The sequence below is a fragment of the Harmonia axyridis genome, chromosome 2 (genome assembly GCF_914767665.1).
Source record: "Harmonia axyridis chromosome 2, icHarAxyr1.1, whole genome shotgun sequence".
Lineage (NCBI taxonomy): Eukaryota > Metazoa > Arthropoda > Insecta > Coleoptera > Coccinellidae > Harmonia > Harmonia axyridis.
Genome location: NC_059502.1, coordinates 34916926 through 34930864, shown reverse-complemented (window position 1 = coordinate 34930864; position 13939 = coordinate 34916926). Strand labels below are relative to the sequence as shown.

The window sequence follows — 13939 nt, the reverse complement described above, 5'->3', positions numbered from 1 at the left end:
ATCATTACAAAATAGGTAAAATTATAATTTCGTGAAAGTCTTCTTACAGTGCTGCCCTCTAGTTATTTGCTTCGAAAAAAAAGATGAAGTGAATGTACGACTTCGTACACGGTACAAAGTTTGATCATTGCAGTAACGCCAGAGGGGAAATGAATGGGTACCAAAGTTTGACTGATACTAGAAAAACCATGTGGTGGTAATCCCTCTTAGGGACAATTATTAGTCTCATACAGAGTTGCATGAGGTATGGAAAAAATCTAAGTAGAAACGTTCAGTGAAATTTTAAACGGTAAATACCCTTCTAAACAATTCGTACATAAAGTGGTGGTAGATAGATCTTTAACATTTTTAAATTTGGAAAATCAGACGGATAGTATAAATCACAGAAAACAAATATACAAATTCTATAAGTTTTGATATTTATAGGATATCTATATCAAATTACCAACACGTAAAGATATATTCTGACCCTAGAAAATTAATAGGAGGAACGGAAATCGTCTTGTAACTGATGCATTTGTTTAGATTCCAATATTCATCAATCCTTGTCCGACGGGACACTATTGCAGTAACGTACATAATTTTATTTATTTCGAAACTATCATTTGATGCTCAAAAATTGTTTACAATTGTTTTATTTATGAAAATTTTTTCGTGCATCAAGAAGGTCAATGTTTACTTCAGTTAATTGATTTCGCTTTTGTGAAGGATTCCTAATGAAACATTCAACAATGCCGAAGCTAGCTCACATTTTATTACTTTCAGTACAGTTATGAAAAACTAACATTAGTCAAGAATTTGTGAAATTAGGTAGTCTTTCATGATACAAATAAATCATACAACAACAATTCATTTTTCTTTGTAGAATACATGATTGCCCACATCCATCTTGCGATTGCAGTTTCTCGTCCAATCAGGATAACCTTCTTTTTGGGGATTATTGTAGTGGTCACAACCGCCAGTAGGATCACGACTCATTGGCTCATCATAGATTCTAAAAAATAAAGGAAAGCATTCAATAAATAAATTATAATGGACCATTCTGCTCAATTTGGATTATTACTGCTAATATCAATTCAAATCTAATTATGATGAATTTCATTGATGATTTTTTTTTAATTAGGTATCTGCAAAAACGATTCAAATTCAACCACAGAATATTTCTTTAGTTTGTGCTACTGCACGCGCTATTTGTCATTATAAAACTTTAAATTTTTTTTTATATGAATAATGTTCTTCTTTTCTATTCTTTGGTTTTTGGCTCCTACTCCAACCTGCTCAAAATGAAGCTTTCTCTGTTCCTGATCCATACAACAAATTAATATGCGTAACAGAGGGGGGGGGGGATTATTGGGTACATAACTCTCCACATTGATTATAAGAAATAAAAGAAATTTTAAGTTGGACAGTTAAAAAAAATGATTAAACATTAAAATATTTTGCTCTTTCAAAGTGGGGTAACTTCCCATGAGTCAACTCTATTTACGCCAATGATCAAACTCATTGTTCGTTTCTCATGTAATCTTCAGTCGATGTCGCCATGTAGTGCAATGAAAACGAATCACTTTGAATTTTCAATCCCCATGTAGGGAATCTATCGATTCCCTCGAAAATATTCCGTCCGAGAACGAAAATCTTAAAAACAGAAGAACTCGGTGTAAAAACTTGGAATAATCAAAGCCACACCCCTTAGGGATCCGTAGAAAGGCGTTGTGAATGGCGAATAGAAAACAGCCCGAATGCCCATAAAACTCGGCATTTCAGGGAGAATAATTCAACAGAGTTCAGACCATTCTACATGAAACTACGACTTCCACAGATGTTCCACACTTGCACCGACAACAAGAAGATTCAAGAATATCATATCTGTTCCCGACCGGCGAAAAACTACCTGCGACCGAGCCACAACGACCCAATCGTCCAGCGACCCTAAGAATCTAGACAAATACTCATCTTCTTCAAACTCTTTTAGTGGGTTGAAATAAATCGAATACGTATTTTTTATCCCGTTCTTTTATTTCCCTAAATTCCTTGGCAGTGAACTACTTGATAGTCACCGCATAAGGACTACAACCCACACCCATATTTAATTTTCCATTTTAGTTAATTGAAGAATGAAAAGTATGTATGAAATGTGACGTTTACAAATATTCCATAAAAAAAAAAACTTAATTTTCGTTTGATGAAAAATTGCCCCTTCCTTACATCCCCTTCATATTGTTGAGGAAGTCATTAACTTGATTTCTAATAAATGAAAAATAATTTTTACCGATCAGTCACCCTCTTGATCCTATTGTACAAAGAAGGATCATCGATCTCAATGTCATTGCGACCATTCCAGCACTCGAATTGGTAAGGTTGACGACAGACTCTTCCTATACTGCTACCTCCCCAATGTGGACGGTTTGCATGGGCTCTATTCTTAATGACCCAGGCAGCTGCTTCCCAACCTTCTTGTCCTTCGCCTCTTGCCTCTGCATAGATCGTTTTGGCAAAAATATCTCGGTCACTCATTTTGAACTGAAAGAAAAAAAAATTGGATTAGTTTTTTACACACTTGCAGAAAAACCAAATTAGAGAAAAATTGAATTTCAAAATATAAAAGCGTTCCGTTCATTTCTTTGATGCGGGAAAACATTCCAATTGGAAATATATTTGAATGAATCAATATGAATATCGTAAATAGCTTTCGTTTTGATGAAAAACAACGTCTGATCAAAACTTAATAGCAATAGATTTTCCAAATCTTCAAAATGCCAATACATAATATTCCAGCAAAATCTTTCAAACTGAAGTAAAATTATTCTTACATGATTTACTGATGAGAAGTCACTACAATGTTTGTTTCAATTCACACCCGAAGTCGATGAAAACAATGAATCAGAATAAGCTGCACAGCCTTTTATATATTCCTCATGACGAAAAACGGGAAATCACTCGAATGCCCCAACGATACCGGCATCGCCTCTATTCGTCAAACGCTACGTCGATCTGCTTGTTCGGATTGGAGAACATTTCAAACAGTTCCAAATCATCTGTTCCCGAATGAACAACAGTTCCAAAACTCTTCCGAACCAGTTCCATGACGTTACAATCGTATCTTATTGCACGGAGATATAAATTTGCTTCAAGTACATTCAAACAGAAATAAAAATGATGAGTGGCAGCTCATCCGTTCAGCCTAGATCGACAGATAATTTTATGATTTATGTGAATTTCAATATCAATATGCGATTTAAACCAAAAATCTCACTTTTGACATTATTGATAATTTTTTCAGAATATTCCGTATTTCATATTACCTGAAAAAATTATTCATATCTGCAATTTTTAAAATTAATTGAACCCAACCCCATAGATTGATTTGAAGGAATAAATTAATAGTAGGTGCTCGTAGTTAGGTACCTACAGCGTTTCATACTTACTTTTCTCATCTAAATACAGATTTCTATTAGACAGTAATAAATTGGCACATTTTGTTCTTACGACATACAGGGTGTACATAAGTGGTTGACCATAGCCAAGTAATGAATCTTTGTTTTGTAACCTGTGTGTTGTGGAGATACAGGGTGATTCATCATAAATGTTGGCTTAAATTTCTGATAATCCTAACTTCGGAATCAAGTTCGTTCAAATTTTGTGGGCTTGTTCACTTCAACAGCTTTTTAAGTTTTATATAATTTCGATATTTTCAGTTCAGTACTCAGAATATTGAATTTTTCTTTCACATTCCGGAATCAGTAAGCAAAATTTCCTTACTGCCATGAAGAAATAGAAAGATTATTTATTATTTCCTTCAGACATAACATTGATGAACGACTATAGGCTGAGTCAATTACAATTCACTACCCCAGACAGTTGACAACAGTGTTTTTTCAACATCGATTAATTAGACAAAATAAAAAAATATACCTACAGAGTGAGTCAAAAGTGCTCGATCAGTCGATCGAGCACAAAAGCTTAAATTATTTTTGATCCTACAGAGGTTGGTCCGAAAGTAGTGAAACACGATCTCACCATGTTTTCGTTCATATTTCCTCTATATCTTCAATTGTAGAAAGAACATAATTATTGCTGGCGATACACTATCCAACGACCTCAGTTGGTCCCGACACATTGATGGTGTAGCGAAGAGAGCTAATACTAATCAAGAGATCATTTCCTCTAAGGCGTGTAAATTAATCTGCAGGTATCCACAGAGCACAGTGGATACCTGCAGATTAATTTACACGACTTATATTCGACCCATCCTTGAGTAAGCTGGTCCAGTATGGGCGCCTGTGCTGGTTCAAGAACGTGAAACCCTAGAGCAACTCCAGCGTAGAGCTACGAGGATTCCATTCGGTGCCATATATCCAGCGTACGAGGAGAGGCTCAGTTTGTTTGGGATACCATCTTTTTCTGACCGTCATACGTAGGGTGACCTCATTGTGACATAACGTGCCCTCCACGGGCTCTTTGTGTATGATATTAGTGATGGTGGATCGGGCTAGCCAGCGTAAACATCACTTCAAGCTGTACCACAAAAACTATAATCTATCCTTCGGGAGCATTTCTTTTCAAATCGTGTATTTCGCGGGTGCAGGGCCCTGCCTAGTGGCTTGACTGCCCAGACTGAGAGGGAACAACCTCATCATGGTTTCAACCTAATTGGTACAGCAGGGAAATTCCATTGTACCAAATCCCTTACTCCTGCATGCGGGGCTCTGTAGAAGTGGACCTATATGAGCCTAGCTTCTCGTGGGACCAAAAATGACTAACGCACAAGGAAAAATTAAACCCAGGGGAATAGAAGGACAAGAACTCCACCTCTTCACCCGGGCCCCTTGAAAAAGGGAAAACCATCTGCCGTTTGAGTTGCCCGTATTGGGACAACTGGGCAGCAGAGATGACCCTCTAAGAAAGCAGGAGTTCGGAAGCAACTGTGACTCATCCATCAGGGATGAGGCACTCCACCCCGAAGGTAACACTTAAAAGCAATTGGAAAGGAAAAAGGGATCCGGAGCATATCACGCCTTCGAAACGGCATCAATTAAAGATGCTGAAGACGACGGCTGCAAAAACCAGGCAAGCCATAGGATATGCAGCTGCTGTCAAGGCAAAGAAAGGGTCTCGAATAGGCTTTATAGCCAAGGACTACCAAAGGGTAATTCTGGAAGCCGAGCAGCTGTCATTCCTAGAGCACATCCTGGTAAAAGAGATGTGCGGCAGTACGTAGAGGGGTATCTACTTCACTGGGGTTCATTTCCGTTGTGGAATGATATTGGTTGATTGTGGATCCCAAGACTCATTAGGCTGGTACAAGAAGTCAGTGCCGAAACTAAATTCTTGGGAGAGAACTAAGTTGGTGGTGGTGAGCGGAGATGATACCATCCCAGCGACGAGATGATAAAGAAAATTAGCATCAAGAAAACCTTCACTACGATATTAAGTAGAAAAGAAGATTGAGAAAGAGTTACACAATCCCAGTTCTCAAAAAAAATTCAGTGGTACACAGATGGTACTTAAACCATGACGGGAATTGGCACTGGAGTATTCGGGACTGGCACCAAGTGCTCGCTATCCTTTGGCCGCTGTCTAAGTGTCTTTCAGGTAGGGATACTCGCAATGCAATAGAAAGATGTGTAAAAATTAACCTAGCAAAAAATTATCAGAAATATGATATAGCGATACATTCTGATAAGCTATAATTAAAGCACTGAGCTCACATATCAGCATCGATATTGGTATTGGATTGCCTAAGACTCAATGAAAAATCCAAGAATTACAAGTTCTCTTTAGTCTGATAATTAAATTGGATGAGGAGGCCAACAAACTTGCTAGAAAAGCAGCACAAACTCCTTTCATTGTCCTGGAACCTTTCTGTGGTAGGCAAATGTACCTACAAGGAAGAGTTTCAGGGAAAACCCAAAAGAGAAACACTCTGGCGGAAGCTTACTGGATAGGATCATTCCAAAAATTTTCTTCGAAACGTTGACACTGCGAGATCTAAGAAGTTTCTGGATCTTAGCAAGAATATACAACACCTTCTCACTGGATTCTTCTCTGAACATTGTCGCCTCAGTAAACACCTCATGAGGATGGGTCTAGCAAAAAATAACGACTGCAGATTCTGTGGGGAGAGTACGAAAATCTGCTTTGGACAAGAAACTCATAGAATTGAGGAAGTAGCTTCTTTGGAGTACCATCCCAGATAATGGAGTTCATTAAAAATCTAGAACTGGAAGGTGAATTATAGATCACCTAATTGTGTGAGTAGCTTTGATTGAATAGTCACAATAGAGCATTACCTAACCTAACCTAACCTAATTGTGTGAGTAGCTTTGATTGAATAGTCACAATAGACCATTAGGTCGCATGGCAACGGAACCCTCTTACTTGATTCTTTATCTTAATAGTTCACTTAAAAAAAATCAAAGAATTACCATCGAAATAAATCTGCATTGCTAGTCCATTTTTTGAAAACTTGGACATCAATTCATTATAAGTGTCTCCAGCATTCAGTCCCAACACAAAAAGTCCCACTTCAACTTCTATTAACAAATTTCATTCTTTCCATCAAGCAAAGTAAATCACATCTTTGTTATCCAACTGATATTTGGTATAGGGTTCAATAAATTTCATCTCAAGTTAAACACATTTTATTGTCAATATACACTATACTTTCAGTATAGTTATGAAAAACTAATAATAATCAAGAATTTGTGAAAGAAGCTAGTCTACATAGAACAGATAAATCATACAACTATTCATTTTTCTTTGTAGAATACATGATTGCCAACATCCATCTTGCGATTGCAGTTTCTCGTCCAATCAGGATAACCTTCTTTTTGAGGATTATTGTAGTGGTCACAACCCCCAGTACGATCACGACTCATTGGCTCATCATAAATACTGAAAATAAAAAGAAGCATTCAGTAAATATATTATAATGGGCAATTCAGCTCATTTTAGATTATTACTGCGAATCTAGGCAAATTTAAATTTAATTATTATGAGTTTCATTGATGATTTTTTTCAATTATCCGCAAAAACTATTCAAATTTAGTTGTCAAAATGATGTTTAAAATTTCAAATCTCTTTAACTAATCCATATTTGAGTATTTTTCTACTCATGTAATCTTCAATCGATATCACCATGTGGTGCAATAAAAACGAATAACTTTAACTTTTCAATCCCCATAATTATTTTTCCTTCTTAGGAAATTAAAAAATAAAGGTAGAAATAGTAGAAAATACTCAATTTTCGTTTGATGAAAAATTGCCCCTTCCTTACATCCCCTTCATATTGTTGAATAAGTCATTAACTTAATTTCTACTAAATGAAAAATCATTTTTACCGATCAGTCTCTCTCTTGATCCTATTGTACAAAGCAGGATCATCGATCTCAATGTCATTGCGACCATTCCAGCACTCGAATTGGTAAGGTTGACGACAGACTCTTCCTATACTGCTACCTCCCCAATGTGGACGGTTTGCATGAGCTCTATTCTTAATGACCCAGGCAGCTGCTTCCCAACCTTCTGGTCCTTCGCCTCTTGCCTCTGCATAGATCGTTTTGGCAAAAATATCTCGGTCACTCATTTTGAACTGAAAGAAAAAAATTGGATTAGTTTTTTACACACTTGCAGAAGAACCAAATTAGAGAAAAATTGAATTTCAAAATATAAAAGAGTTCCGTTCATTTCTTTGATAAATGAGAACATTCCAATTGGAAATACATTTGAATGAATCAATATGAATATCGTAAATAGCTTTCGTTTTGATGAAAAACAACGTCTGATCCAAACTTAATAGCAATAGATTTTCCAAATCTTCAAAATGCCAATACATAATATTCCAGCAAAATCTTTCAAACTGAAGTAATATTATTCTTACATGATTTACTGATGAGAAGTCACTACAATGTTTGTTTCAATTCACGAACACTGGAAGTCGATGGAAACAATGAATCAGAATTAGCGTCTCAGCCTTTTATATATTTCTGATGACGAAAAGCGGGAAATCACTCGAATGTCACAACGATACCGGCATAGCCTATATTCGTCAAATCCTATCGATCTCCTTGTCGGATTGGAGAACATTTCAAACAGTTCCAAATTCCAAATCATCTGTTCCCGAATGAACAACAGTTCCAGGATTCTTCCAAAGCAGTTCTATGACGTTACAAGCGTATGTCGTTAGACACCGCGCCGGTATAAATTTGTATAAATAATTATGAGATCGGCAGATAATTTCATACAAATTTTAACATCAATAGCTGTTAGTCACTTTGGTACAATAGTATGCTTTAGACACTATTGATAAATTATTCAATGTATGTTCCGTATTTCATAAAAGTATTAGGTGTCCCGAATTATTTGTACCGAGGAGATCTGAGAATCCCTTTGAGTTAAAAAAAAATTGATTGGTACTTTTTAGAGCAGAATCCAATTGTGTAATCATTTGTTTTTTATTGCAATTAGTTTTGAAGTTATAATATAAATCTGTGTTTTTGAAATGTGAATCATAAAAATTTCTTGGCCAGATCATGTTATTATGCAGGGTGTTCATGAATTGGAGGTAGAAATGAAAATTTCAGATTCCTCGGATCATCTAAAGAAAAAAAAGTTCTAACACATGGGCCTGCAAACTTTGTTTACAGAATATAGGGTGTTGAAGTTCGATTTTTCTCAAAGCACCTTCCCTTTACAACTTATAGAAGATATTTACTTAAATTTGGCATGAATTTTACAATTTGAAGTTTTCATCATGAGATATGATAATTTTGAATGCAAATCTACAGTGTGATTTTTTTTCTGGAACAAAGCCAGCTTCTTACCTCAAAAACTTTTTCGTGAAAAGAACCTTCGGTCCAGTACCACATTTTTGGTTTTTCGAGAAAAATAATTTAAAAAAATTATCTAGTAAGGAAAATACAAATTATTATAAAAATCTAGTTAGTAAGCTGTGACGAATAAATAAATTATCAGTTTTCAGACTTATTTACCCAATCTGTATCGAAGATTAATGAAGATTCGATGAACTGGTATAATCATAACAAAAAAAGTACGACTTCAAGAAACACCCTGTATCTCGAAAACAAAGCGATTGCAGACCCATCTAATTATAGGACTTTTTCTCTTAGAATTGGGGAATCGCTCATTTTCCTTTGTACCTCCAATTTAGGTACAACTTGTATGTCTATGGTTCAGATTGAGTCAAAAGGGATTCTATGGAAAATTAATATTTTCCATATAATATTCCACTGACTGTGCCTTCTATATTTATATATTAAAGCTTATTATATGTAAGAGACAAGAAATCTGCTTTTAACAAGTTATGTGAATTTCATTCTCTATTTCAGTATCGTAATGAGTTCATTACAGTTCTAAAAATAGTGCTGAAATGAACTCATTACAGCATCCTTTTCAGTTATATTTTTCGTTTTGTGGCCTATACTCACTTCCAATCCTTCCAATCAAATTTCAACAAACGAGAATAATTGTCATTATACCTAATATAATGTGGATATAGTGAAATGATTTGCAACATTATTCTCAATTTCTCTCAATTCTGGTGATGGTTAATCGATTTCGTCAGACATAATTCACGAATTCAATGCGTAATTGTAAATTATTTCAAATTCGAAACGTTCTATTCATATTCAAATTCCGTAATCTATCAATTTTCGTAACAGTCACACCAACTGCCAAAGATACAATACAAGTCACTACTAGGATATATAATCTGAATTTTTCATTGAATTTCTTTAATATTTCTCAAAACTTGACTGAAATAGAGAAAATATCGTCTAATACTCGTTGCAGAAGGCAATTCCAACATTCGAATTTCGCATTCGTGTTGGAATAGGGGCCCATTCTGCAACTTGTTTCAGAATAAATTATTTAGCAATATTGTAAATTTTGTCCTATACCCAACATTGGGTCCAATGGAATCAATAAATTATTATTATTATATTATAATAGCGTATCTACGACTAAGAATACGAAAATGATAAATTCTCGATATTTCCATCATATCTCGCGATCTGCTTGTATGATTTTGATTGTGATTTCATAAGAAATTAGGCTCTCTCGAGTAACAATCTGCCTTATTCGTGCATTAATGTGATATTCTCAGGAACACAATATTTCGCGATGTAACACCAAAATTTCGTTTATACCTCAATGATACTGCTATAAAAATACCGCATTCGGCTGGGGTGCTAACTACACGATGTTTTCGATTTTTCTTAAAGAAAATTCAGTTTGAAAGTCCATCATTAATAACTGTTCACTCATATCTATAATGTGAGAAAAAGAGGATTGATTATGAAGTTTGAACCAAAGAGTGTCAAAAAGGGCACCCTTCCAGGAAAAATATCACTCTGTAGATTTGAATTCAAAATTAGCATATAACATGACGAAAACTTGGAATTGGAATATCTATGCCAATTCAAGTTATTGAGTATCTTGTGAAGAGAAGGTGCTATTAGAAAAAAACTTGAACTTTAACACCTATATCTCAAAAACATAGCGTTTGCGGACTCATGTTATAGTATTTCTTTTCTCAAAATGATCCGAGAAATCTGTCATTTACATTCATACACCGTGTAGGAAGATATGGTCAATTTGAAACTGACATCTTCACAAATAAATTGCAATTTGAATGAAACACAATAACACAGCCCAGAAAAATGTTTTATCCGAATTAGGTACTCAGTATTGAAATTTTGTAACGAGAATGATACAAGAAACCGAAAACAACAGGTAAATGTACGGGTGTGGATGACGAAATCACAAATGGAAAATGGCAAATGAGTGGACAAAGCAGACAGATAAAGGAAAATGATAAACCTCAGACACAGACGTTTATCTTGAAAGCGATAATAAACTCATAAGCTGTAAAAGGGTCCGATTTCTTACTGACAAGTTGATTTAAAAAAAAAAAAATAATTGCGTTCTTAGTCTTTGCGAGAATTCTGAAATTTCATATTTTGGAAATCTTCGGGAGGAGGTAATTACCCCTAGTACCCCCATTCCTATGCCATTGAAGTCAAACCACGGTATCCTACGTTCTGTTGCGCCAAAAACTACTGTGTAATTTTGCACTTTTCACTCTCCAAATAAATAGCATTCCACGAAAAACAATTTAAATTGAAAAGTGCGAAAAGAAAAGTTGCAATGGAGTTAGCAAAAGGGCCTAACATTGCGTCATGCATATTAATATTGATTGTTTACAATTGTCACACCATAAATACGGGAAGACGAGCGATGTTCATACAGGTTATTTATAACTCAGTCTCAGTGAATGAGTCATTTCGGGTGATAACGAAACATTTTATCATTCTAGATTCTAGACTCCCCGCACCCAACAATCGAATATTTTCTTCAAAATCGATAGATCTCAAAAAAAAATAATTGTCAATATTTAATGTTTTTACTGTATTATTGCGTGGTGAATTCATGAGTTCACATAGAATCTATAACTGGAGGTATGGAGTGACGCTAGTTAGGTATATGATAGGAAATTCACTTAATAATCTAAGTAATGTTTTCTTTTTGTTCTTGAGCACTCGTTCTCTGAAAAATCGCTCTCTCGTGTTGTCACGATGTAATTTTTCAATTTTGAGCTGATGATGGTTTCAAACGATAGGATTAGACTCAATGAAGACGAATCCTGGGTAAAATTTAATTATCTCCGGCTGACCGTATAAACATGTTAACTACCAAATGAAAGAACTTGTAATTTTCAGGAAAGGTAATGATCCCGGGCCGCGGTTAGTTTATAAATCAGTAAAATCCGATGGGGTGCCGTAAGTATAGCCTTTTTAATTTTATTAACCTCTACCTAATTGCAAAACTATGAATTCGATCGAGATTAAATTTTGCAAGTTGGAAACTTTTGAAGGGGAAGTTTCTTCGCCAAATTGAAGATAAATTCTTTGGTATTAAAACAAACTGCTGAAAAGTTTTCCAAAATTGATGATAGCTTATTTATACAGAATGAAAAAAACATGTATTTATAGTGCAATTTCTTAACACTCAGTGGAACAGTTCGGTGGAGATGAACGTATTCGAATAAAAGCCTGGAGTGTTTTAGGGAAAATTAGATATTTCATTTTCATCGCCGCACATACCGAAACCTACTTATCCCAGAGATATAATTTGAAAATTCAATATCTCGAACATGACATCATGAAATATCAAGTATGCCATATTTTTAGAATTGTATAATTTAATAATCTATAGATATAGAAATATATAGAAATATTCGGGGTGTCCGATTTCCAAAAAAAGTTTATAGTGACATCTCATTGAATATAAGTTTAATGAAAATTCGATTAACGTCATTGAATTCTACATAAAAAATTGCTACAATTGCCCATAAAATGAATTTTGTAAAGGTTTCAAATTGTTGTTTTTTGTTTATGAATATTTCCCTTATGTTATTATCAAAATTTTTCAAAAATGCGCTTGAATCTTTTCATATCTTGGTAAAAAATTTCGATTACCCAATATTGTTTTTTTTCATTCTTCGGACTTGGTAGACTTCTGTTAGGGCTGCAAATTGGGTATATTGTTTCCGAAGTTCATGGAGCACTAATTTGACTCCTCTCGATTCAAAACCGCCAACAAGACAGAGAAATGTGCGTACCGAATAGAATATTGCTGTTGTAGTAAGAACTGTTGAAGTAGAAGTCGAAATGTCGATACGTCGCCGTTCTCAACTTGTTGGCCTTCGTCCTTCGACTACGTGCAATATTTTACGTAAGGATCATGGTTTACGTGCTTATAGAAAACAGCTCCTGCACGAATTAAAGCCAAATGACGATCGTTTACGTCGAATATGTTTGGGCTAAACTGGAAGATGAGCATTTTCACCGAAGAATTGTGATTAGTGATGAAGTTCATTTCTGGTTGAATGGTTTCGTCAATAACGTTGAGGAATCGCCATTATATCCATCAAAATTGACTATTTGGTATGGTTTGTACGCTGGGACGGCATAATCCCATAATCCCATATCACTTGTGCCCGTTTTCTCAAAAATTATCGAGAAGATTGTTTGCAATCAAATTGTTCAATAATTTGAAATTAATGAGCTGTTTTCAGAGTCACAATACGGATTCCGCAAAAAAAGAAGTACCATTGATGCCATTCTCCATTTTGTTGATTATACGATTGAGTGTTTCGAGTTAGGTCTTTACTCCTTTTCTTTATTTCTTGATTTGACAAAGGCTTTTGACTGCGTGCTTCATTCTGCTCTCCTTAAAAAACTAGAATTTTATAAATTTGACAGCATCAGCATCAAACTCATTAAGTCTTTCTTGAGCAATAGGCTTCAGGCGGTGTGTGTTGATGGTCAGTGGTCCAGAGAAAAAAATATAACTATTGGGGTGCCGCAGGGCTCAATCATGGGCCCTATTCTATTTCTGATTTTTATAAATGACTTTCCGGATTTTTTTAATCACTGTTTGACAATTCTTTATGCTGATGATACAACTATTAACATATCTGAAAAAGATTTTAGTAAGGGGATTGAGTTGCGTGAGAATGCGCGTTTTGAGGCCTTATTAAAGTGGTTTTCTGGGAATGGTTTAAGTTTGAATGATGATAAAACCGAATTGATGACTTTTTCATTGAGACCTGTTGATGGGGACCGAGTTGTGCGGTTTCTCGGCTTATTTATGGACACTAAGCTCACTTGGAGTGCGCATGTTAGCTTCCTGTCTGCTCGGATATCAAGGAATATATTCCTTTTAAGAAGTCTTGCGCTGTCTCTATCTCAGGATGCACTAAAGACAGCTTACTATGCGCTTTGTGACTTGTGAGTCCCATTTTAGGTATGGCATTCTAGAGTGGGGATGCTGTGCGGAGTTTGAGAGGTTGTTTGGATTACAACGTAGGGCTGTCAGAATTTTAGATAAACTTAAATATCGTGAGGATTGTAGGAAA

General features: G+C 35.3%; 2 protein-coding genes across 2 annotated transcripts; both read right to left on the bottom strand.

The window, feature by feature from the left end:
• Positions 1-732: 732 nt before the first annotated feature.
• On the bottom strand, positions 733-2971 carry LOC123673176. The gene is made up of 3 exons (XM_045607634.1): positions 2811-2971; positions 2270-2520; positions 733-994 (listed from the first exon to the last, which is right to left on the bottom strand). Exons 2-3 carry the CDS (start codon positions 2512-2514, stop codon positions 850-852), a joined length of 390 nt encoding a protein of 129 aa, XP_045463590.1. The 5' UTR covers positions 2515-2520; positions 2811-2971; the 3' UTR covers positions 733-849.
• A 3654-nt stretch (positions 2972-6625) lies between these two features.
• On the bottom strand, positions 6626-8039 carry LOC123673177. The gene is made up of 3 exons (XM_045607635.1): positions 7880-8039; positions 7341-7591; positions 6626-6894 (listed from the first exon to the last, which is right to left on the bottom strand). Exons 2-3 carry the CDS (start codon positions 7583-7585, stop codon positions 6750-6752), a joined length of 390 nt encoding a protein of 129 aa, XP_045463591.1. The 5' UTR covers positions 7586-7591; positions 7880-8039; the 3' UTR covers positions 6626-6749.
• Positions 8040-13939: the final 5900 nt, after the last annotated feature.